Genomic DNA, 25,196 nt, shown 5'->3' with positions numbered 1-25,196 from the left:
CTAAGATCCATTTAATGAAACGAATAAAAAATTATAAAAAAATAAAATAGTAGGGCACACAACTCCTGCTCGCATGTTTGGCTGGAATGCCAGGGACCCCCTTCCATCACTGGGAACCAACAAGCTTTAACAAATATGATTGCAGGAGCCTGTTTTCACACCATTGGCCTACTCAGACAAATTTTTCCTCTTTTACCGGACACCCACAGAAAGACCCTGGTACAGGCCCTTGTAATAAGTCGCCTTGACTATTGCAATGGGCTTCTGATACAAGCCAATGAAGATGCCATCAATCGACTGCAGGTGGTCCAGAACACGGCGGCCAGATTGATTCTGAATGCCCCCCCAAGAACATCTTCTGGCCCCCTGCTGAGAGAACCACACTGGCTCCCTGTACGCCAGCGGGTTAAATTTAAGATCTGCTGTACTGTCCACAAATGTCTTTTTGGAACCGGCCCCAACTACCTAGCCCAATTACTCCAGCCTTACAGACCAGAACGTGATCTGCGGTCTAGTAATCAACTCCTGCTTAAACCACCTTTTATTAAAAAGATCAGACAAGGTGGCCGTGCCCTCTCCTCAGTTGGGCCGACTTTGTGGAACAACCTGCCCCTTAGCCTCAGACAGACTTCCAACCACCTTGCTTTCAGGAAAATGCTAAAAACCAATCTGTTTACAGAAATATAAGTCATAGCTGTTTCATGCTTGCATTCTCAGGCTATCTGTATAGCGGTTCTCGTCACCTGTGTTTGCGGTCAAAGCGCGGAGATAATCCATCTGGGCTCGATTCCTGCGCTATAGAAGCTATTAAATAAATAAATAAATAACACGCGAAGGCAGCTTTGCCGGCCGGAAGAGACGCAAGCATTTAACAGAGCTTGATGCTCAGGTTGGAAAACTCACACCGCTAGAAAGTGCTTCGTGGACTGTAAAAGAGGCCGCAGGAGCTAGGATCACTACTGCTTATGACAAGTAGTCCATAATTGCAAGCTAGCCCCTTGCCATGTGCTGTACAGTGCCCTCTCAAGGGTCTGTTGGGGGGTCCCAGGGCAGGAAATATTTTGTGGCCCCTGTTTTGGAACAATCTTGAATTTTAATACCCATTTTCTTCTAATACAAGTCCTAATGTTGCCTTACAATATTGAACTAGACATCAAAGATTAAGATACAAATATACACAGAAGAGAGCTAGAGAGAAAGTTCCCTTTCCCTGGGAGCCGGCAGGAAGGTGAGGGCCGACTGGGCTGGGCTGGCCTGGACCCGGTCCAGGGCAGTATCCCACTTTGCCAGTGCCAACACCTGCGTGTAGCTCACAGCTTTTACCCAAAAACAATTTTGCATGCAGGATTTCTTTTTTTACATCCATCCCTTCTGAAAATGAAGTGAGAACTACAATTCCCAGAATGCACAGCTGCCAGCAAGCCTCTGCGGCGGACTCTAGACGGTCGGCGATCCGTGCTGGCTGGACGCCGGCGGTAGCAACAGCCTCACCTGACAGGTAACCCGACACCGGCCGGTGCCCTTCGGAGACCGGTCCGCTTCCCAAGCCGAGTCCTTGGAGACCGGAAGGAACGGAGCCCCGGTGCCGACGGCCCACGGTCCGCTGCCCCGAGGAGCTGGACCGGACCGGGGAACCCCCGAGAGCCCGGACCCTTCCTGCCCTTGGAGTTCCGAGCCCCGGCCCCCATCTTCCAAAACTCTCCGCGTCCTTGCAGCGTTGCCAAAGCAACAACTTTTTTTGTCTCGCTTTTTAAAACTTTTTTTTCGTGTTTTACCATAGTTACGTGGCTGTTTTTCGCGACTTCGTATTTTTTGTCCAACTCTTCAGAAGGAGCAAAAGGAGACGATCGGATTAAAAAACACACCTGGATTCCAGCTAAGTGGAGCCTTTTTGTTTGTTTGCTTTTTTTATCCTTTTATTTTTTTTAAGTGTACTATTTTTATCTCCGCCGGTGTGTCTCGCACTCTGGTAAGATGTTCTCATTACCTAACCCAATGGCTCTGGTGGTGTCGACCCCAGAAGGATGAAGGTCTGAGCCCGGATTCGAGCAAGTAAGTGACCTTTTATGTTACTCCGATTCGTGCAGCGGGAGCACTGGCCGCCGAGCAGTCCCTGCTTCGGAATCACTTCCTTCTGGGGTGTAGCTCAGTGGAGGCCGGTCCTACCAAGAGTGGGAGGAAGGCGGTGCCCTGGGAAGGCAGTCCACGGGCCGGAAGTTTTGGAAGGGCAGGGCCCGGGGAGCGCTCGTGTGCTTGTAGGTGTTTGACACACGGAAGTGGAGCTGCAGCGAGTCGGACTTCGCAGCTCGCCCGCTTGCTCGGCGTTGAGCTTGTGCACATCTACCCAGAGCCTGACTGCAGAGGGATTTGCGGGTTTCTGCTTTGATTTTGACCCTGGGTGGGCGGCTCCGGCTTGCAAGCGTGAAGGCAGTCGGTGCTGTGATTTAAACCTTTGCCACGCGTGCTCATGGAGGGGGCGAAATGCTGCAAGCGAAGGGGGCGCCCTCCTTTCCAAGACCGAACATTGCAGATCTGAAGGACAGAAATTACCAGAATTGATACCCGTGCCACGTGCTCAGTCCTTGTGGCTATCTAGCCAATATGGAGGCCAGGAGTGACCCCCCAGACAGCAAGGAGCCCCCTGCCCCACAGACCTTCTTTGAAAAGTTCTCCATGAAAAGCTTTTTTGCCCGGAACAGTAAATTGGAAAGTAAAGCAAAAGAGGAGAATGCCATCCTTAAAGCCTTCCGAGCAGTGGACAGTGGCACGAAGAGCCAGCCGGGCAGCCAGGACCATGCCAGGGGGCAGGAAGAGGGTCTCGGGCAGTTACCCAATGGAGAAAGGAAGGAAGACACTCGAGGGAACCCAGATGATGAGCGAGGGGGTTTGCAGACTGGATATCTGGGGAAGGAACCAATAGCTGGAATGGGAGGGTCTTCAGCCAGGAAGCCAGAAGCGTCATTGGCCGATAATCTACCCATGCACCCTGGAGACGCGCTTGATGGATTGCTGATCACATCAAGGGACTCACCAGCAGGTCCCTTAACCAATGGCGATGCAGGATCTGTAGAACTTATCCAAGGGGACCAGTTGGAAAAACCCAAGGTGGGCCTTGGAGGTGGGCTTCCTGCAGGCTTGGCAGAATCTGGGCTCCGCGTTGAGGACTTTGAGCAGGAGGCTCCTCTCGTTCACGGAACCTTGGTGCACACGACTAGCGACACCGAGTCAGAGGGTGAGAGTTCAGAGCTGGAGAACGGTGGACCTGGAGCATCTCGGGTACCTCGGCATCGTGGTTATTCCAAAGATGCTGGCCATGATGCTGGTGAGAATGCAATACCAGCCGGAGAAAGCCAAGCCAAGAGAGTAGAACATCTATTGGCTAACGTGGACCGAGAGTTTGCCAACCAGCTGGTTGACGGAGACAAAAACGCTTCGCTTGAAGGCCCCTCTGAAGAGGACCTCTCTGATGTCCCAGGACAAGAAGAATGTAGAGGAACAGAGAACCTGCCCAACCAAAGCGAGGAAACTGAAGGAGGCTCCAAAGAGAAATGCGGCTCTGAGAACGTCCCTGGCCAGGACCTTGGCTCGGAAGGTGGCTCTCAGGAGAACTTTGCCTCCGACGACAAAGCTATGGAGATCTCTGGTTCGCAGGACAGCGTCAAAGTACCATGTGGCTCTGAGAACCACCTCAGTGAAAATCTTGAGTCTCACAACATCCTCAAGGACCGCCTTGACTTGGAGGATAACCTCAATGAGACGCGTGGCTCTCGGGACATACACAAGCAGATGCTTGGCTCTCAGGACAGCCTGAGCGAGAGTCTCGCTTCTCCAAGCAGAACAGTCGAGAAGCTTCACACTGATGACTTCCGCAGCGAGATACTAGACCCTCAGGACGACTCGAATGTTGGGTCTGAGGACTGCCTGCTCGAAAATCCAAATTCCCCAAGCATCCCCAGGATTACACTTTCCTCTCAGGATGACCCCAACGAGACACTTGAAGCGATGCCTTCCTCTAATAAACACAACGAGATGCTTGGCTCACAGAACAGTCTTAGTGAAAAGCTTACTTCTACAGATAGCCTCAGTGTAGGCTCCCTAGACAATATCAGTGACCAATGTGGCTCTGAGGACATGTTGGGCTCTCGAGACGGCCTCAACGAGAAGTCTGGGTCATGGGAGGTTCTCAACGAAAGCCTTGGCTCGCAGGATAGCCTTAAAGAGAAGCTTGGATCCTGTGATAGCCTGAACGAGAGCCACGGGCCTTCAAGCAGCCCCACTAAGAGACTGACCTTCGAAGGTTCACCCCGTTCTACGAACAGTTTTTTGAGTACCACGCCCCCCACGCCGTCGCAGGGCGAGAATCCCTTCCAGCTGCCTGCCTTCTTCAGTGGGCTCCGTGTGCACAAAAAGGGAGCCGGTTCGGAGGACAGGGATTCCCTGACCAAGATCAAGTCACCGGACAGTGATCTGGCTTTGCTGAAGCTCAAGTCGCCCGTCCAGAAGTCCAAAACCAGCCCAGAGACCTTCTTCAAGAAGCGTGAAGAACGGAGGCCGGTGGAACCAAAGCCTAGCTCCCGGTTCCTGGACCAGCTCTCCAACCTACTGAACTTTGATCTACCCAAGACCGATGAGAAGGAGCCTGATGGTTCAGAAGATCCCGGAGGAGGGAAGACCTGCGAGGAGATGGGTGGACGACCAGAGACAGCCGCAGCTGTTTCCCCAACGGAAGAGGTGAAACCTATCCCCCCTGAGACTCCGCTCGAGGCGTTTAAGTCTTTTTTCACCAGGCCCATCAAAAAGGTGTCCACGGTCGATCCAGAAGAGCTGGAAGCCCTGAAACGCAAACGGAGGAGTGAGAAAGAGTCCCTGTTGGCCATGTTTGAAAGGCCAAAGTCAGGGGGGAATAACCAGACATCCGCCGAAGCAAAATCTGTATGTTGAACCTTTTTAATATTTCAAGGGCCTTGACTGGGATTGAGAACGAAGGGTGGGAATGAGGGTCCATCGGTTTGGGATGTGGGTACAAAGCTTCTTTTCGAAGTCACTGTTTTGAATTGTTCTCAAGATGGTTGCCATTTATTGAAGCTCCTAGTAGTCCTTAAGTGGCCTTTTTTTTTTAACTGAGTTTTATATAGCGTGAACTATACCCGAAGGTATCCGGTATGAGAGCGCTTTACACGAGTACCAGTTGCATTACATGAGAACACATTCATTTGGAGAGATTAAGCGATTTGCCCAGAATCACAGGATGGTGCGTGTCCTTGCCAAGGCTCGAATAAGGATCCCCAGATTTGAGGTCGACCGAGCTAGCCGTTAGGCCATGTCCTTGCCTTGGGTGATGAAGCTCTTAGTAGTCTTTGGGTGACCTTGGGTGGTGAAGCTCCTAGCAGTCTTTGGGTGGCCTTGGGTGGTGAAGCTCCTAGCTGTCTTTAGGTGGCCGTGGGCGGTGAAGCGCCTAGCAGTCTTTAGGTGGCCGTGGGCGGTGAAGCTCCTAGCAGTCCTTAGGTGGCCTTGGGTGATGAAGCTCCTAGCAGTCTTCAGGTGGCCTTGGGCGGTGAAGTTCCTAGCAGTCCTTAGTCGGCCTTGGGTCATGAAGTTCCTAGCAGTCCTTGGGTGTCCCTGGGCGATGAAGCTCTGAGCAGTCTTTAGGTGGCCTTGGGCGGTGAAGTTCCTAGCAGTCCTTAGGTGGCCTTGGGTGATGAAGCTCCTAGCAGTCTTTAGGTTGCCTTGGGCGGTTAAGCTTCTAGCAGTCCTTAGGTGGCCTTGGCTGATGAAGCTCCTAGCAGTCTTTAGGTGGCTTTGGGCGGTGAAGCTTCTAGCAGTAATCAGGTGGCTTTGGGCGGTGAAGCTCCTAGCTGTCTTTAGGTGGCCATGGGCGGTGAAGGTCCTAGCAGTCTTTGGGTGGCCTTCAGTGGTGAAGCTCCTAGCAGTCTTTAGGTGGCCTTGGGCGGTGAAGTCCTAGCAGTTCTTAGGCGGCCTTGGGCGGTGAAGCTCCTAGAGTTCTTAGGTGGCCTTGGCTGATGAAGCTCCTAGCAGTCTTTAGGTGGCTTTGGGCGGTGAAGCTTCTAGCAGTAATCAGGTGGCTTTGGGCGGTGAAGCTCCTAGCTGTCTTTAGGTGGCCATGGGCGGTGAAGGTCCTAGCAGTCTTTGGGTGGCCTTCAGTGGTGAAGCTCCTAGCAGTCTTTAGGTGGCCTTGGGCGGTGAAGTCCTAGCAGTTCTTAGGCGGCCTTGGGCGGTGAAGCTCCTAGAGTTCTTAGGTGGCCTTGGGCGGTGTAGCTCCTAGCAGTCCTTAGGTGGCCTTGGGCGTTGAAGCTCCTAGCAGTCCTCAGGTGGCCTTGGGCGGTGAAGCTCCTAGCTGTCCTCAGGTGGCCTTGGGCGGTGAAGCTCCTAGCAGACCTTAGGTGGCCTTGGGTGATTTGAGTTGGTGGTTTTAACTAAGGGGCAGGGCCACAAGAGGGTTACTAAGAAATGATGCTCTATTCCAGCCATTGGGTAATTAAGTCCAACTGATTGAGACAAAACCCAAACTTCATAATGCAGTGGCTTGTAAATGTCAGCTTAAGCCTAAGAAGGTTGTCTTCTGGTGTCAAAGGGCCCAGGGTGACCTGCTTATCCAGCTCCTGTTGTCAGTGCTCGTTTCATAGTGCTCTATTTGGGAACACGTTCAAGTGGTCTTTCTATGTAGGTTGTTGCTTTGCATCGATACGTGGGAGGTCTATGGGAGTTTCTAGTGACTACTGCAGCTTGTAGCTGGTTGAGGTATTTGCCAACATTAGTCTGGCTGTGTTCACGTGCACCACCTCCTGTGACTCACTATCCAAAACAAACACAAACACACCCTACTGCAGAGCAGCAGTGATGCATGTCGGGTTTGACCACAAGCTGACATATTTCACATGCTGTACTTATCCCTCCTCTAATCCTCATTTCAGTTCTCTAAATCATTTTTTTTCTTTTTCTGTTGAAAATTGAAGATGTCCCCTCTTGTTCTTGACCGATCCACGCTCCTCTGTGGTCTTCTTGAGGATTGTTTGCGGTGCATTCACATTTCAAGGGTCTGTGTGACTCTAAGGCTGCCTTTCTAACCCAAGTAAATCCCAGATCACCCAACCTTTGGTGGGTACTTGCATGAGTGAGGTGGGAGCAGAAGGATGTAGCATAACACTTTAAAAATCTTCTAAGAATCTACGGGGCTCTTGGAAAACTGTGTATATCCCATGGTTTTAGCTCCTTACTAGTAAAAGAAATGTATCCATAACAATATATTTCAAAAACACTTGTATGATGCGTATTGTTGTTACCTAATCCAGTGGTATTCTTTAATCAACACTGGAAGGATTAAAGACTGAGACTTGTAGGTGTCGCACAGAAACAGGTGCGGTGACCTCCTACTCTATGGTCCCTTTGCATTATCTCTCTGACCCTCCTTTGTAGTTAGTAACCACTCACTTTCAGCCCTGAGCCTTGAAAACTCTGTGCATGCAGCGAAAGGGGTCCTTTGAGGGTGCAGTCGGTATTGCTCCCTGATTGGCTGAACCATGGAAGTGCTTTACAATTTGGAACATATACACCATATGCTCCAAATTGTAAAGCATTTCCATGAAACCCAAGTGTGTTTGCAGAGATTGTTTGTCATCTGAGTTGAGAGACTTCCGTAGCTTCTGGCACAAGGGGACAGCAAGAGGATTACTCACCATACATCCTCCAATCATCCATAAAAATACGTGTGGTGAAGAATTATTCGAAGGGGGGGCTTCAATATCCATACCTAACATCTATAAACCCAGGTGGCCAAACAAGAAAAATGTTAGATGAGGTGTTCTCACCCAGTCAAAACCTGTTCTCACCCAAACAGTGGTGGCCGGAAGATGCTGAAGCTCCCCCCAATACCATTTCCACCGCCCGTAATTTGGGCGTTACGTTTGATGACTCCCTGTCATTTAAACAACAGGCGGTGACTGTGGCTGGTACCTGTTTTAACATTATTAGAGGCCTTAGAAAGTTTTTTGACTTTCTTCCTCTGACAGCAAGGCAAAAGGTGGCGGTTGCACTTATAACATCAAGACTTGATTACTGCAATAGCCTGTATGCGGGAGCAAATAAATCTGTGCTCCACAGGCTGCAGATGGTCCAACATGCAGCCGCCCGCCTGGTCCTCGGTTGGCCGAGGAAGTCACCTGCCTCGGCCGCACTCAGTGCCCTCCATTGGCTGCCAATACATAAGCGTATTTTATTCAAAATACTGGTCATCACTTTTAGGGCCTTTCATTTACAAGGACCTAAGTACCTGTCAAACGGCTTTAGACGCTACCTACCAGTACGGAACCTCAGGTCCTCAAATCAGAACCTATTGCGGATCCCAAGTTTCAGGCTTGTCACCAAGGGGGGAAAATCCCTCGTTGTATTGGGATCCAAGGCATGGAACAAGCTTCCACCACAGCTACGTCAAATCCCTTCAGAGAGCCAGTTCAGGAAAGCCTTGAAAACCTGGATTTTTAATCTCACTGATACCGCCTGTAAAGCCTTGGTGTAAAATGTGCAGGACCTCCTGAAATCCAACAGTCAGCCCGCCTCACTCCATCTGGCTACGGTACTAGCGCCAAGATGCTCCTTGGAGTGATAGCTGCGCTATAAAAATGTGCCTTTACATTACATTACATTTACGTAATGTGGCATACTTATCCTAGACCACCTCATCCCACCCTGGTAACTTGGGGCGGATTTAACCTCAACAGTGTTAACGAAGTTCTTAAGATATATTAATCTAATGCGGGGTTCTCCAAAGTCATTCCTGGAGAGCCAGATCCACGTCACATTTTTAGCATATCCCATTTAGATAAATGTAGTTATCTTCGAAATCTGGCATGGATCCGGCCCTCAAGGACTGACTTTGGAGATCCCTGATCTTATGGATAGAACAGCAAATGAGTTATACTAAAGTGTCTTAAGGTATACCACAAAGATATTCTTTATTTGGTGGTACCTTAAATATGATTTAAAAACACTATAATATGTAGTTATTGGATGCTTTCCCAGGAACTCCATGTCCTTGACATTCTAATATTCTGTCAACATGTGTCTGCCCTTTTTACATTTTTAATTAGCCTTATAGGTCTTGGGCATTCTTCAGGACTCCCTCTAAGGGATCCCTATTACTAGTTGTGCATGGGTAAATACCCAGGCATGTGAGAAGGAAATTCCTACCTTCTCCACAAGCTACAGATTCACCTGGGGTATAGAGACAACTATCTTAAGGACTCTGAACGTCAACATGTTCCAGTAGTCGATATCCATATAAAAAAGGTAACCCTTCGTAACCTGACACCTGTATGAATGAGGTGACACTACACACACAGTTTACACACTATGCAAATTTGTGACCAAGAACTTGTGGATGCTCCAAGTGAATACTTAAGAGTGCTTGGCTGCCTTACCTTGATTGGGATATTGCTATTATCCATATTCTGTGATGGGGAGGAAACTCCTGTAGTCACACACTTGACCCACAAAGGCTTGTAATGCACCATGAAAACCTTAGGTAATAACTTGTGTCTCCTCTTATCTCATTTATGGTTCCAATATAACTATTGACATCCCACTTGACTATTCAGTACTGTGGTATTCAGTGTCCTTGCACTGTGTTGTATTAAGTACTTTGCTGGTAAATGTAACATGTATATCCTGCAAAATAGGATACAGCAGAAATGTCTATGAGTTCCTGCTAACTCATACCCGGGAATGATCGATTGTATAAGCCCCTATGGCTTAAAAACATGTGTCCGCAATGTGCCTACTTCACCCCTGCTCAGGGCGGAACTCGGTGTAGCGTTCCAATGTTTGTTTTGTATTTTAGGTGGCCCGCAGCAATTGTAGGGCGTGGCTTGGATGTCATGTTGGACCACGTAACCCAAGGTTACTCTCTCACATGGTTAATTTCTACAATCATGAGAGAGGGCCCTCCTGCCCAGAAAGTAATGAAGTGGTTTCGGCTGTGAACAGGGGTAAACTGGGCACATTGCGGGCGCATTTTCTTGATGATGTTAGGCGATTGCTACTCTCTGTTCCACCCGCCTCCATACACAATGCCATCGCTGGCACTGTGCAGAGTGGAAAATCGCATCACCTTTAAAGAAACATGACCAATCACTGTGTGTGGCTTTGAAATATAGCCACAAATTTCATCCTCTCGCCTCTGTGCTGCCATGGAAGCGCAGGCCCGCCCTCACCGGCCAACCTGCCCAGATCCAATCCAGGCTTTGCTCGCAAGCTTGTTATACTTAAAGCTGCAGGAGAGCAATGTAAGTATTGGCTGGGGCAGGCAAACCCAGCGCTCCAAAGGAGAGCAGGGGGCTGTCCATGCTGCCCTTGTCTCCCTAACAGTGTTTGGATTCAAGGTCTGAATTGCATATGTCGGGTTGGCGACAACCAAGGCCTGTCTAACTCCGCATGCGCACTGGACTTCAGTCAACGGTGCTATTGACAATCACCAGGCTTGCCTCTGCCCTGCCGTGTTACGCTGTCTCTTTGACTAACCAATGGAGCAGCTAGGGCCCAGTCCTTGAACTTCAATTTTAAATTATACAATGATGTCTCACTGGAGGGAGAAAAAACCCGAACTCCTCAGTTGAGCTGCCTCTGCAGCACAGTGCAGCACAACCGTGGAAATAAAAATGATGTGTTCCAGGGACACTGCATGGCGATTAGCCTTGTTTTGTGACCCTAGACGGCTATTCACACCGTGTATGTGTGGGGTTGCAACTTATCAGCTGTTCCAGTTGGGATAAAAAAGTGGCTTCGGGCTTGCCTGGTCTCTAGGCGTGGCAACAACGCCCTCCATCAAATGTTGGGGGCCATGGCCTGTGTCCCCAGCTCTGATATTGTACAAATACATATCACATAAAAATGTTACGGTGCGCATGTACAACGGGATGACCTGGATCACGCGGCCTATCACACAAGTGCGTACAAATTCCGCAGCAGACCAGGAATGCGGTGAGAACCTCCTCCGTGGCATCACGGATCGTTTTGTGTTCTGATTGTGACGTGGTTACTTCATTCAGGTATTGTATTGTGATTGCATTTTTATAGCGCGTTAGCCCAATGACGAGGCACCAAAGCACATTCGATAGATACAAATGTTCTGATTGATTGATTGATTGACAGGAGAGAGCATCCATCCCATGACTGAGTAACTTGGTCAAAGCGCCTTCTCTGCAAGTACTGAGTCGGTGCCTGCCGTGTTACTGTTGTATTTTAATAGCTGCCGCCACGGCTCCATTTCTATAGCTCCAGTCATTCCTCCTTCCTTACCGATGTTTTGGCAAGCTTTCTCTCTCCCTGGAAATTTAGGTAGATATAGAATATCTGCAGGTCATATTCAAGATTGCAAACATCTTCAGGAAATTTTAAATATTACCAACATCTGCAGCGCACGTAGAAAAGGATGACTTGCCGTTATGATCTGTTCCTAAAAAGTTTGTTCCATGTACTGACTGCCTTGCCCCAGAGGAACATGCTAGAGGCAGTAACATTTCTGTAACATCAAGGTGCAATTGTGCTCTGCTCCCCTGATCTGAAAGCCACCAGATATTACGTTTAGAAACCAAACCGTACGCCAGGACATGGGTCTTGCACGTCAGACAAGCAACCTTGAGTTGGACATGCCTGGGGAGCCCAGTGCAGATGTCTGCCTGAGAGTAGGGTGCATGTGATCTAATTGGTGCCCGTGGCCAACTGAGCTGCAGCGAGGTCTGCACTAGAGTGATCAGTGGCAGATCTTTGAGCACAGCGTTTGAGTCGGTCAGTAAAACTAGCAATGAACTTGACTTCTAGACAAAACTTTATAAGCACTACAAAACCTAGGTGGGACATGGGCAAAAAATGGAAAACGCTGCAGTGACTAGTAGTGCCCAATGTTGGCCGGATACGTGAGAGATTTTAGGGATATCCACAAACTGTGTAGAGGTTTCCCTTTGCATCCCTTGTATGTCAGATCCTATTATGTTGATATTCTCAGCTCTGCGGTTGTACATGAAGCTTCAAGCTTGATTGAAGATTGAAATAGAACCTCCAATGACTTCTCCCAGGTAAACAGACACGGGAAACAGCCGACAATTATAGATCCACTGGTAGCTTACAATGTGATTAGCATCCAATAAACAATAGCTTACTGGAGCAATAAGCTTCAAAGTCTGCCTGCATCCTGAGAAGGTACCGTGAAGATCTTTAATTGTCGGAAACCGCATGTATACCCAAGTATCATCCGCGATCTAGTGCACGTAGACCGTCCGCTCCTCTGTCCGATTGCTCACCGGCTTCATGATCAGACCAAACATTAGGAAGGGGATCATGAGCCTAGAGACCCCGAAGGGCATGAGGAAGGGGCAGACCCATAACTCCCATCCTCACCATTGAAACAGTGGCAAGTGAAAAGGATCTCTAGCAGAGTACCTTAAACCATAAATCCTGGCCATGGTCGGTGGTCTCAAAGGTGCTCAAGAGAGTCTTTGGAAAAAAGAGATGGAAGTGCACCCCTAGGACACAAGGTACACATCACACAACAACTCTTGGCTGAAAGCTGGGATAAGAGGCCGTTAACATCTGGATCAAGACTCAGTTGGACCACAGCAAGGCTGCTTGCTGTTCCATGAACTCGGTAATTTTATGTAACACACTTTTTGTTTGTTTTGTGTTTGTATTGTCTTCCCCTCCCTTTGCTCCACTCCAGGCGTTGGTCTGCTACGGGTGTATTGATGTAAGCCTAATGCTGAAGCATGTCACAATTTTGTGAGTGAAGGCAGTTTTTTTGTCACTGAGCACGTGCCACCTTCGTATTATCATTTTTAATATCATTCTCTACTCCTCCATGTGTGTTACAGTTATGTGATTGGGGAGGCTGGAGTAGAGAAGTTTTGCCTCTCACCCCTTCCGTATGTGTGTGACTGTAATTTTATGCCATGGGGATACGAAGAGAAAGTGAGAAATTGGAAGGATATAAGCAGCGTAACTGTGCTGTAATGCCACACTAACAGCACATTGTGATTTACACAAATGTCACATATCTTGTTGGTTTTTTATATCAATTGTAAAGTTTGCAGGGGACGAGAGGGAAGTGAGCTCCATTACTTGTGGGCTGAAAGTAACTTTAAAGAGAGACGGAAGAGACCGTTTTTCTCACGAGTTGTATAGTAAGAACACAATCATTCCGGGGCAAAATTCACTTCTTAATGTGTCCCGTATAACTGGTCAATATTTCATAGTTACTCTTTATATTGCACATGTACATGTTGGCATCAGGCCTGTTGCCCATTTTTCCATGTATGTGTGTGGAGCAGTCTTCACCAGCCCCCAGGAGTACACAGCCCACTCCATGCTCACCAGATACGTACCCGCACAGCGCATTACTTTTGCCGCTCTTAAAGAAACCAGGGCTGGATGTGGCTGTGCCTGGGAATTATGGTCCCATATCCCTTTTGCCAGCAATGGCCAAAATCTGTGAAAAAGTGGTTTTTCGTCAACTCGAGAGCTTTGTTGAGACCTCTAATGCTTTACACCCGGCCCAATCAGGTTTCAGGGCGGCCTACAGTACGGAGACAGCCCTGGTTGAGATGGCAGAATCAATCCGGGAGTGTTTGGACGGTGGCGGCAGAGCGGTCCTGATTTTGTTGGACCTCTCTGCCGCATTTGACACCGTTCCACACGCCCTCCTCCTCGCCAGGCTGTCTGCAATTGGTATTGGGGGGTGTGCCCTGGCCTGGCTGTCCTCGTTTCTATCGGACAGGTCTGGATACCGCCTTATGCCTCAGAGCCTAAACCACTTCTCACTGGGGTTCCTCAGGGATCCACTCTTAGTCCCCTACTGTTCAATATTTACATCACTCCTCTGGTATATCTGGCGGAACAGTACGGGGCTAAGATTATCGGATATGCTGATGACACCCAGCTGTTATTCACCTGGCCAGATGACCAACTTGATACCTCAGCAGTTCAACTCTGTCTGTCCTCTGTCTTCCGCTGGTTGACCTTGGCCCAGCTGAAATATAATGAGGACAAGTCTGAGGTCCTCTTCTATGGGTCTTTCCCCCCCTGCTTTAAAAACTCGCTGTGGCCACCCAATATTCCTAGCCCCAAGGTGATGGGAGGTCCCGCGAAAAATCTTGGCATTTGGTTCGGAGAGGACCTAAGATTCGAGGACCATATTAAAAAGCTATCTGGGACTTGTTTTGCCACCCTTAGAATGCTACGTAGATTTTTTCCGTTGCTTCCCAGGGAAGCAAAAGAGACGGTTGCCCGAGCTCTCATTCTAGCAAGGCTGGATTATGCTAATGCTCTATTTAGTGGCATTCCTGCGTACATGGTCAACCGCCTACAGGTTATCCAGAATGCCGCTGTCCGGCTACTGTTCAATGTGCCGAGATGGAAGAGCGTTCGCTCTCACATGTGCTGTCTTCACTGGCTTCCAGTGTCAATGCGCATTTTGTTTAAATCCCTTGTACTCCTGTTCAGAGCAACTCACGATCAAGGGCCTGCCTATTTGAAGAAACGATTCATTCTATATGTCCCTTCTCGAGATCTTAGATCGGCCTCTCAATATAAGATGACTCTCCCCCGCTTTAGGCGATGCAGACTAGGGGGCCAGTCCATATCTGTGGTGGCTGCCCGGACCTGGAACGCCCTTCCCCTCCATCTGCGCTCTGTTCAGTGTGTAGCCCAGTTCAAGAAAAACTTAAAAACGCATTTTTTCATTAGTTTGGGGTAAGTTGGTTTCTGTTAAAGTTTTCCTCTGCCTTTCCCCATTGCGCCAGGACACTCCCAAGTAACCGAGCGCGTTACAAAATGGTTTATACATACATACATTACTTGGACCCGGGTCAGATGGTGAGCTCGTCTTAAAGAGCCTAAATGTGATGAATGCTCATAAAATGGTCACCATCTGACTCTTTTGGTGCCAGATCACCAATTCCTAGCATCCTAGAGCAGGGACTTAGTTCTTCTGCGAAGCTCTGTGTATGTATGTATGTATACAATATTTCTATAGTGCGGAGCTAGCCAAAAGGCAGCGGAGCGCCATACATGGTCGAAGACCAGCTCTTTGCCTGAAAAGTTGAGATGCATTGTGGTCCGGCCTCTCTCTTCCAGAAAAGTCCAACTCCCATCTTTTTTTGTTGTTTATTTTGGCAAACAGCTATTCTGTACTTTTCCTCTCATGTTCTCTCCAAACCTTATCTTCTGTAGCTTTCCTTTGTTACCTTTCTCTAGCCACTTAACATTCCGATTCCCCATCCATTCCCTTTAATCCCTCCACACTTACTTCATCTTATCTCCTCCTCCCTGACTCCCTTCTCTCCCTCATCTCCCATCTCATTCTTCTCTTTCCATCCTTTTGATCCTCCCAGGTTATTGTCTTTGATAAAACTCTGGCCTTTCCTCCTTCCCATTGTTGTATGTTTCACTAGTTGTTCATGTATTTGTTAATAGACTATACGTATCTCCTGCTGTTCTCTATCCAGCTGGCTGACACCTCCCTGGTAGAGCTGCACTTTATAAAAATACAAAATGAATACATATTTCCATCCATTTGCTGTTGGATATAGAATATCTCACTTCAGTGGTTAGAATAACTGAGTCCACTGCTTGCTGCCAACGTCTGTGCAAAAGCCGCAGGTCACCAGTTCATGTGGTGGCATTGACCGCTGTACCCATACACCCTTCCAAGGGTGAGGAAATGAATGGTCAATGAACATTGTACATGTTTTTTCTAATTCTAAAGTGCTTTGGATAGATGGGCTAAAACAGAAAATACTTATTTTGTTGATAATTCCATCTCTCGGTCATCTGAAGGCGTCAGGTGATGTAGGGATTACACTTTCAGTGCCTGCAGAGGAAACCTGCATTGTGTGTGAACACAAACCTCACAACCTCCCCTTCTAAAGAAGTGTTTCCACAGACCCTGTGAAGACACAATCTGTGGGTCATACAGGGAAAACAAGGCGATGATACAAGAGGGTGTGGCGTGTCGTTTATTGTTCAACATTCCTGAAAGTCGCTTGTTTTTTAACAGACCCCCTTTGACATGCGTTGTTGTTACAGGCCAAAGGACTTAAGAAAATCCTCTTCCAGTCTTGATATAGTGTTCGGTCCATTGGGATGAATGTTCTGACTTGTCTTCTAAATCGTATTGACTTGTCTTTGCCGGCATGATTCAAGTCGGGCACACACCTTTTAGGTTCCGAAGTAGCGTGCCACTCTCTGAAAAAGCGCTTTGATGCCTCATCAGGGTAGTAAGCGCTATATAAATGCAGTTACAAATATATTACATCCGACATGCTGGCCTCCCCCCTCGGTAGAAACGCATTTCGAGGTGACTCCTGCATCACAAACCACAAAACCATTTGTTAGACCCTCACCCCGGGGTTTTCGGCCTATGTAAGGCGGCAAGCACGTGTGAGAACACCAATACGTACAGAGGCTTAGTCACATCAGGGCCACATGAAGTCTCCCGCCCCCTGGTTCCCCAAACATGCAAAATAATGCACAGACAACGTATTAGTTTGGGAAACAATTGCTGCAGGTTTATTTACATACAACATATGTAATGATGGTGGGTGAAGATTACGGGCGATCCCGGGCAGGCTGCCTTCTCGCCACCTGCCCGCCTGTTGAGCCAAACAGCACAGTGGCAAAGCACCCAACTGCTGTATTAATAAAATTATAACTACTGACACGCCCCCCTGTGGGGCGTGACTAGGCAAACCCCCGGTTGCACAGGCCCACAACCGCCCGAAGGACTACTGGGGCGCCGACACGAATTCCTGCACCTCCCATGAGGATACAGGTTAGGCTCTGGCACCCCTATGTGCCCGCTGAAGTACATCGTTTGCACCTCTCTTCTTCCGGATCGCCCAGTAACTCCGCTTAACTCCAACCTGCAACGATAAATGGACACATTAAAAACCTCCACCAATCCCCCCACACCAACACTCTGGGTTAGAGGTAAGGGAGGGAAAAGAGTGTCCCGAAGAGAACCGATGGCGTCCGGGGCGGCAAAGAGGCCCTCCAACGTGGTGCGGCAACCTAAGTACCCACGGAGGCCCCTCCCTGCCGCCCCCGGACGAGACTCGCGTCCAGCCGCCTCCTCAAACCAGTGAGGAGGGGAGGCTAACAACTTCCTGGGGGCGGGTCAGCCCTCCGTGACTATTGGCCCGCCCTCTCAATGGCCACTGCGTGGCCTCGGGCAGGCGCATAGTCACATCAGGGCCACATGAAGTCTCCCGCCCCCTGGTTCCCCAAACATGCAAAATAATGCACAGACAACGTATTAGTTTGGGAAACAATTGCTGCAGGTTTATTTACATACAACATATGTAATGATGGTGGGTGAAGATTACGGGCGATCCCGGGCAGGCTGCCTTCTCGCCACCTGCCCGCCTGTTGAGCCAAACAGCACAGTGGCAAAGCACCCAACTGCTGTATTAATAAAATTATAACTACTGACACGCCCCCCTGTGGGGCGTGACTAGGCAAACCCCCGGTTGCACAGGCCCACAACCGCCCGAAGGACTACTGGGGCGCCGACACGAATTCCTGCACCTCCCATGAGGATACAGGTTAGGCTCTGGCACCCCTATGTGCCCGCTGAAGTACATCGTTTGCACCTCTCTTCTTCCGGATCGCCCAGTAACTCCGCCACAGCCTGTGCGGTGGTACCCGCTGCCGCACAGGCCCCCCCACCACTGCTACTCCTCATTACCTGCAACCTCTGCTCATAAAACTTCTTAAAAAATTAGGAGGAACAGGTCAAAGCCTGCGGGCGTGAGATAACACCATCCTCCACGAGGTAACATTTGACCTCGTCCTGAAACATCTTGCGTTTGCTGGATCCCAGGCCCCTCCGTTGGGGGAAACCTTTCACGGCCCCCACCACTTTGATTTTAGGGAAACCTGAACCTTGCTCTGGAGAGCATTTAAACGGCTAAGAACAAGACCACAGCAACAAGGGAGCGGTGGACACTGTCCACCTCGAAGCGACCAGATACTGACATGAACATTACATGCCTGAAGTCACCCAGGCCCCTCTGCCCCTACTCTGCCGACACCCCGGGTGTTAAGGCTATCCAGCAAGGAGTAACCTAACTCGGTTACCTGAAGTCATACCCCTAACCTGGTTACCAGAAGTCATACTACCAGGAGAATGACAAAGGCTGAGGAGGGGCCAAACTGCTGAAGGTGCTTTGAATCAACAATAGGTGTTCCAGCACATGCCCAACAACTCAACCACATCCTTTCACCACGAGCGTCAGCAGGCTATACCCAGTAAGTAACTCCTGCTGTACGCCGTTCTCCGCAGACTTGGAGAAAGAGTGCTTATAATGACGCTTGTGCAGCTATACTCGAAAGAGCACAGGGGCATTGCAGGGATAAAACATATATACACGGGTATTAACAGCAGGCATCCCCTGCCCTCTCGGATTAGTCTGGAAGCGGCCTAGGCCACGCTACCTGTTGATAGCTTGTCTGAAGGATGACTAAGACCCCCGCAAGGGATTGCTGGGACAGGAACAAAGTGCCCCAGAACGATGCAGACCTGCAACATGACACGGCCGCTGACACCACAAGCCCTCTGAGAGTAGTCAGCAAGGACCCCAGGGGACAAATTCCCCTACAGCAATGGTGTAGACTGACCCAGGTCAGAAGGGATACCCATGAAAGAGCCCAAGAGACAAGGGGACCTCCCCTGCTGATAACATTCGTACAAAGCATCAGTAAACTATACCCAATGATGTACGACTACTGCCACAGCGCAGTTCTCAAACTTCAACTGAAACTGCTAGGTATACGCTGTGCAACAAAAGTCACGAAGGATGCATACGCCTCCTGCGGTGCGCGTAGCATCTATTGGGATAGAGCTTGCGAGGTAGACTGACATGTGATCTATAGTATTACCAAGGTAACAGCCGGGATCACAAGCCCCCCAGTTTAGCCAGACGGCTGCAAGTCCATGCTACCTCGAGGATAGCCTGTCTGATGACTTACGACCCTCATAAGGGATATGATAAACTAAACCCAGGTGGGGGGGGGGGGGGAGGGGGGCACCAGGTTGGTGACATGGAAAGTCAGGCCAGCTTCTCACTTTGGGAGGGGCATAAAGGAATTTATAGCCCTCAGGCAGCCAGTGTGTATAACACTGTGCGTGATTCCCGGAGTACTGGGATGACGTTATACCCAAAAAATAAACTTTGTGTCCTAGCTGCCCAACAGGATGCAAGAGCCCAATCACTGTACAAGCCCGCACTGACCCGCTGCAATGCTGTCAGGGGGGGGGGGAGATCACAAAGCCCGGGAAGGGTGCCACGGTGCCAGGCCACCCTGTCTACTAACACACGGGGGGCGCAGGCCGCCGAAACCGCCCCCACACGACAGAGGTCAGATTTGGTGTACGGCCCGAGCCCTAGGGCGCCCCGGCCAGAAGAAGGCATAGGGCGCCCCGGCCAGAAGAAGGCATAGGGTGGGGCCCAAAAGGTTCTTCTCTTAAAGGCACCTCCCAGCACTGCGGGCCCTCTCTCGTCTGAAGAGGAACTCAACATGAAAGAGGTCTCCTATACTAAGGGGGGGGGGGGGTGGGCCCAAAAGGTTCTTCTCTTAAAGACACCTCCCAGCACTGCGGGCCCTCTCTCGTCTGAAGAAGAACTCAACATGAAAGAGGTCTCCTATACTAAGGGGGGGGGGGGGTGGGCTCACATTGTTAACCCAAGGAAGGAGTCAGCCAGGTACCGAGAGTGCACTCTCTCTACCATAAGCATGCGACATATATAAGCATGCGTCACATAACTCTATGTCACAGTGGACGAGAGCTTAGAGTGACTCCGCCGCCTACTGCATGAGAAAGGTGAAGTCGTGTGTCTTCAAGCTGACACGCAAGATTTCCCAACAAGGGACACTTCCACTGACACTACCTGACCTTTCCCCACCTTGGAGGCGGACCTACACTTCTAGTAATTCTACTTGCCCCGAGTGTGGAGGTATCTTCCCAGCAACCGGACAACTGTCAGGTGATCTTCTACCAGGGATAACTAGTAATCACATACCTTATCTAACCTCTTGCACCACTACGTGCTACTCAAGAAAAGATTGGTTACCTGACGCACCAGCGGCACTAACGCCTGCGTAACCAAACACTCCTGGGTAGGCCTGTCCACCAGCCACCAATAAGAAATTAAACATCAGAAGTGGCCCACATACCCAACCAACAAAATTTAAACATCAAAAGGCTGATCACCCAGGGCACAACAATAGCAAATGTTCGGTGCCTTACCGATGATAAAGCTCATGGGTGCCGACACTGGGAAAGGCCAGAGCGCCGCTTATAGGCTGGAGAAGTGTGAGAGACAAGTGGCAGACCGCCGTGGATGCACTAGTGGTGCCCACCAGGGCAAGTGCTTAAGAGAGTTAGCAACTTGTATGCAAAGACTACTCTTAGTCTAGAAAATTGGGTGGGGGTGGGGGGGCGGGGCATGCCCCAGCACACAGTGTGGAAGCAGGTGCCGGTGCAGCCAGGCCCAGGTAGCGACGAACTCGTTGTATGGACAAGACCAGGACCTGCGATGTTAATTTAACCCCATGGGAAGGAGAGGTCCCATGCCACTAATCTATGCTCTTCCACACTACTGCTGTTGTCTGTCTGCTTATCCACGGCTCCGGGATCTGACAGACAGCAATACTGTGCCAACAGTTAGGAGCACCTGCTGCTCCGTGGGATGTAGGGTCACCAGCCTGCAATGTTCCACTCATTTCGCTGAAAGGAGGGAACTGTTGAAACCTCAGCCTGAGGCTGAACTGCCAACGACGCACTAGAAGGGGGCAGTCCCTAGAGGACTCCCATGTAAAATTACTCAAGAAGTGATTCAACAGCTGGCAGAGAACTAAGAAATAATTCTATTGTAGGGCTGAAGACAATCCTGTATACTGATGGCCACCAAGCATCTATACTTCAAATAGCGCAGTGCCCATCATGCCTATCAGTGACCTCGAACACTTTGTCTGGGGGTTACTGGTGTGTAGTAAAGCTGAGATGCCAACCAGGATTAAATTAACCCCCCATCTAAATTGACACTAAGCTGCAGATGCGGAAACTTGCAGACAGAATATAATGCTTGCGACAGACCTGTAAGTGGTACCAAATTGGAAGACTATAGCAATAGTACGCAAGTGAGCCGAGCAAGAGCACCCTTAACTCGCGGGCTCGCAATCAGAGGATCAACTAATACTCTGTAAAGCTTGAGGGTATGGCACTACTAAACAGGTGGGGCATGATAGGATGTAGATACATAGAAGCAGGAATCGCTTCTGGAGTCTGTAATGAACCCCTCGCACCCTCCATCGTTGGTGTAACTGTCCTATTAAAATCCTGATGACGCTGGCAGGATATCCCATATGTTTCTTGGAATCGAGGGCCTGTCATCTGTCCCCTAAATGCCTCACATTGTAGTGGGATGGTTGGACAACTTATAGCAAGATACCCTTGTGGCCGGAAGTTGCACATTAACGTCAAATTCCCACTATGACGGGCTCTCAAACAGGAGCAAGTTGGCGTACCGAGGCAATGAAATTTGAGAAGTTTTCATAACGGCACATCCTACAAATAAACAAACCTGGTGACATTAGGCTTGAGCGCACACACCTGTTCCTAGGGATGTGAGAGGAAAGTACCACCGATGTGGGATGGTATTGTACTGCAGTAACAGGTATTGAAGGTGAGCACCGTCACGGCTGACACTCATTCAAAATCGCAAAGTGCCTTCCTTATAAATAGCTTGACAATTTCGAAACACACGTACAAGGGAACAAATACCAGGAAGGATATTTCAGCCAACCAGAAGTAACTTACATCTAATGTTTGTGTATTAGGCAAGTATTCGTTCCCAACTGGACGTAGGTGTGTTAGTAGTTTAGTTCCTCATCTGCACACTAAGAAAGACCCCTAGTAGATGAGATGTCGGGAGAATGAACAAGCAACTAGTGCACGTGATCGGCCTACCCTACTCGCTGAGATATGTAAGCCCACGAATAAAATTAATTATACACCGATTGGACTTAAGGATACCATGGCCCCATGGTGCTGGAAACAACAATTGGAGATGCGAACACAAAACAAAGTTACAGCCATAATGGCTTACCTCTCCCTGAAATATGCGTCGCCACGTGTTCAAACTGCCTAAGTCCCTTGTTAGTGCTACGAGATACATATGTCCGCCACTGCGCACGGATTAGGATAAGTAAACACACTGCGAAATCAATACCGAGTGTGAAAAGATGAAAGTCACTCAGATGGCCCTGAGGTAATATGGCCCAATGCTACTACTTATGAATGGACTCAAGCGACGAATTCGCGCCCGCAACAGTCTAACCGTCTCGCAGCATTGCGCAATGTCACGTTAAATTTAGATAAGTCACACGATAGGGCCTCGAGGTGCTATGGCACATAATACTGTACTCCAATTGTAAATACAGCCAAAACCACAAATTAGCACGTAGTCGGCTGAGCCCTCGCGCTCGAGTATCTAGTGCCACGTGCAAATTAAATCAGTCACACAATTGGGTCTAGATGTACTAAGGCCCAATCATACCATACCTCCTTGTAAATATGAACGACACAAACTAAACTGTGCACAGAATATGCTTACCCCTCGCGCTGAAAATGCCACGCAACCCGTTACATGAAGAATTAACACAAGTGGGCCGCGAGGTATTATGGCCCGATGATACTATGCTCCCACCTAATGCCACGTGTAAATTAAATCAGACCTGCAATGAACAAATTAGCGCCCGTAAGGCTTATCCATCGCACTGGATTAAATATGGGCCCCATTAAACCATGGCGCACGGAAAGGCATATCCCTCCTGCTGCCAACGCCATGACACTTGTAAATCTGCATAAAACACCTCTTTTTGTGGCCACCGAGCGATTGCATCAATGCACTCAAATCTCATGCACAGGGCTCCCTCCTGAACCTGCCCCTCCTGCTTCGCCAGTATACTGACCTCCCGGAAGGGGGGTAGAAGCTGCTTGGCACCGCGAGGCGCCGGGGGTGCGGAACGGGCAAACAGGAAGCGATCTGAGCCTGCAATCGTGAAGAAATGGCACATTGAAAGCAGCCAACGCTCAGTGTTACTGCCAGGTCTCGAACCGGGGACCTTTCGCGTGTTAAGCGAACATGATGACCACTACACTACAGAAACGACCTTGCTGCTTGAAAGCGTCCCCACCAACTGATACTGCTGCATGAGGCCTGAAGCAGCGACCACCTGCAGTGTAGCCAACCCACCCGACCAGCTACCGATATTACGACACCCGGCTGCCCGTGCAACCAGCCGCCGAACACCCAGCCGCACCCGGCAGGTGAACCAGGCTTAACCCATCGCGCCACACACCACCAATTAAAGACAATCATTTACGTGTTCACAAGAACATGAATAGCGGCGTCATAGCCGCGACTCCCATCGATTCCGGGGCCCGATGCTCAATGCCGCCGGGTCCCGTAGTGGCACCGGAGCATGGGGGTGTGGAAATGTAGCTGTGAAAAATTACTTGTTTTCACCCAACGTGGGGCTCGCACCTATGGCCCTGAGATTAAGGGTCTCATGCTCCACCGACTGAGCTAGCCTGACGTGACAATAAAGCGGGGAATGGTAGTCGCACAGGTACCAAAGGAATTGCCGATATCCGGCCTGCGACATCAGCACGGGAGACAGCATACACTACTGACCCCAATGGCTGTCCGCCACGTGCAAAGCGTGATAAACAAATCCCCTGCCGAAACAAAATCTTAAACGGCACGCAAACCCGGACATGGCGACATCACACACCGAGACCGCCCACCACATGGCAAGCAACAGGGGAGGGGGGGGTGCTAGGTTATGCAACAAAATACTCGGTTTCAGCAAGCATAACAGGCCAGAGAACGTCAAAGATTACCTGCCCCACACAAAATAACCGCCCACCATACGTGGTATATATCAATAGGATAAGCCATCGCATGTAAACAATACCATAAATGAAATAATCAATAACATGCATACAATGTCCAGCAATTTCCAATTACAGTATGGCTGTCGGCACACATCCCCCACCTACACAGAACAATGCGGTTCCAGGAATGTTTAGCGTTGCCCCGCCAAGATTATGCTCGGTGACCCCCTTTACCAACCATCTCCTCACAAAATAGACACAATCGCAAAGCCCCCAAAGATACACGACACTGTCGACAAGCTGCACTTCAACGAAGCGCGGCGTTCAATTGAGGCCCACACGGGGGCAATGGGGGGGGGGGGGGGGAGACGGGATTTCTAGGGACCATCAGAGTCCACTCACGGTCACTGCCTGAGTGACGAAGACGGCAAGCTCAAGGCCCGGGCCGCGACAATAGTATGCGCCCAGCACATGTGCTGACACCTAGTCCCCTCGCACTCTGGTACAGGCGGCAACCCGCCAGCGGAAGACATTCTCCCTCCTATGGGACCCAACTGAGGGCCAGTCGAGCTGCCCGGCTCACAAAGGATATAGGAGAGGGGGGGGGGAGGGAGGCACATCACCCCCATTGGCCAGCCAGACGGCCTCGTGGGCTAACCGGTCTCGCCCGCACCCAGCGAGAGAGTGCGGGAGGGGGGAAATAAAACCTTTGAAATGTTCCCACCTTGGGATAATTCTACAGCATTGGCAGGATTCGAACCCTGGTCTGTGAGGGCTGTACACACCAAAGGTACGAGACTTTCCTTTGAGCTATAGCTCATTGGTCTCGTCGCCGCGTCGTTTGCCGCCCCTGAAAGGAAGGAAAACCACTGCAAAAGTTGGCCCCCCCACCGCACGCAGTTAAGGCGGGGGGGGGGTCGGAGAGGGGAAGAAAGCGCCACCACAGAGGTAGGGCGAGGATCGGCCAACGCACCGGGTAGCCCGCATGGGGGCACTCCGGGACCGACGAAAATACCGGCCGGCCCTCTAAACCCCACCCGCCGTGAGGGGGGGGGGGCAAGGACGGAGACCACATCGGGAACCGGACGTCCCCCCCCACAGCAGCCCACGCGTAATGGGCCGCCTCGCCAGGCTCGCGACTCAAGGAGGAGCAGGCGGAGGGGAAGGGGGGGGAATTATAGGCCGGGCAAGGCCTTGCTCACCTTAAAAAGAGTGTCCCGAAGAGAACCGA

General features: G+C 50.0%; 1 protein-coding gene and 1 non-coding gene across 2 annotated transcripts in view; one reads left to right on the top strand and one right to left on the bottom strand.

The window, feature by feature from the left end:
• The first annotated feature begins 1,527 nt into the window (after positions 1–1,527).
• Positions 1,528–25,196, top strand: part of FMN1 (formin 1) — a 259,418-nt gene continuing 235,749 nt past the window's right edge. The window contains exon 1 of the mRNA XM_078659450.1: positions 1,528–4,932. Coding sequence (XP_078515576.1) covers positions 2,602–4,932 — 2,331 coding nt within the window. The 5' untranslated portion in view covers positions 1,528–2,601. The remainder of the gene's footprint in view (positions 4,933–25,196) is intronic.
• On the bottom strand, positions 23,163–23,235 carry TRNAV-AAC (transfer RNA valine (anticodon AAC)). Its single transcript has one exon. It is a non-coding gene; the product is annotated as a tRNA-Val (tRNA).

Source organism: Lissotriton helveticus, chromosome 9, assembly GCF_964261635.1.
Source record: "Lissotriton helveticus chromosome 9, aLisHel1.1, whole genome shotgun sequence".
Taxonomy (NCBI): domain Eukaryota; kingdom Metazoa; phylum Chordata; class Amphibia; order Caudata; family Salamandridae; genus Lissotriton; species Lissotriton helveticus.
This window is presented reverse-complemented; position numbering and strand designations above follow the sequence as displayed.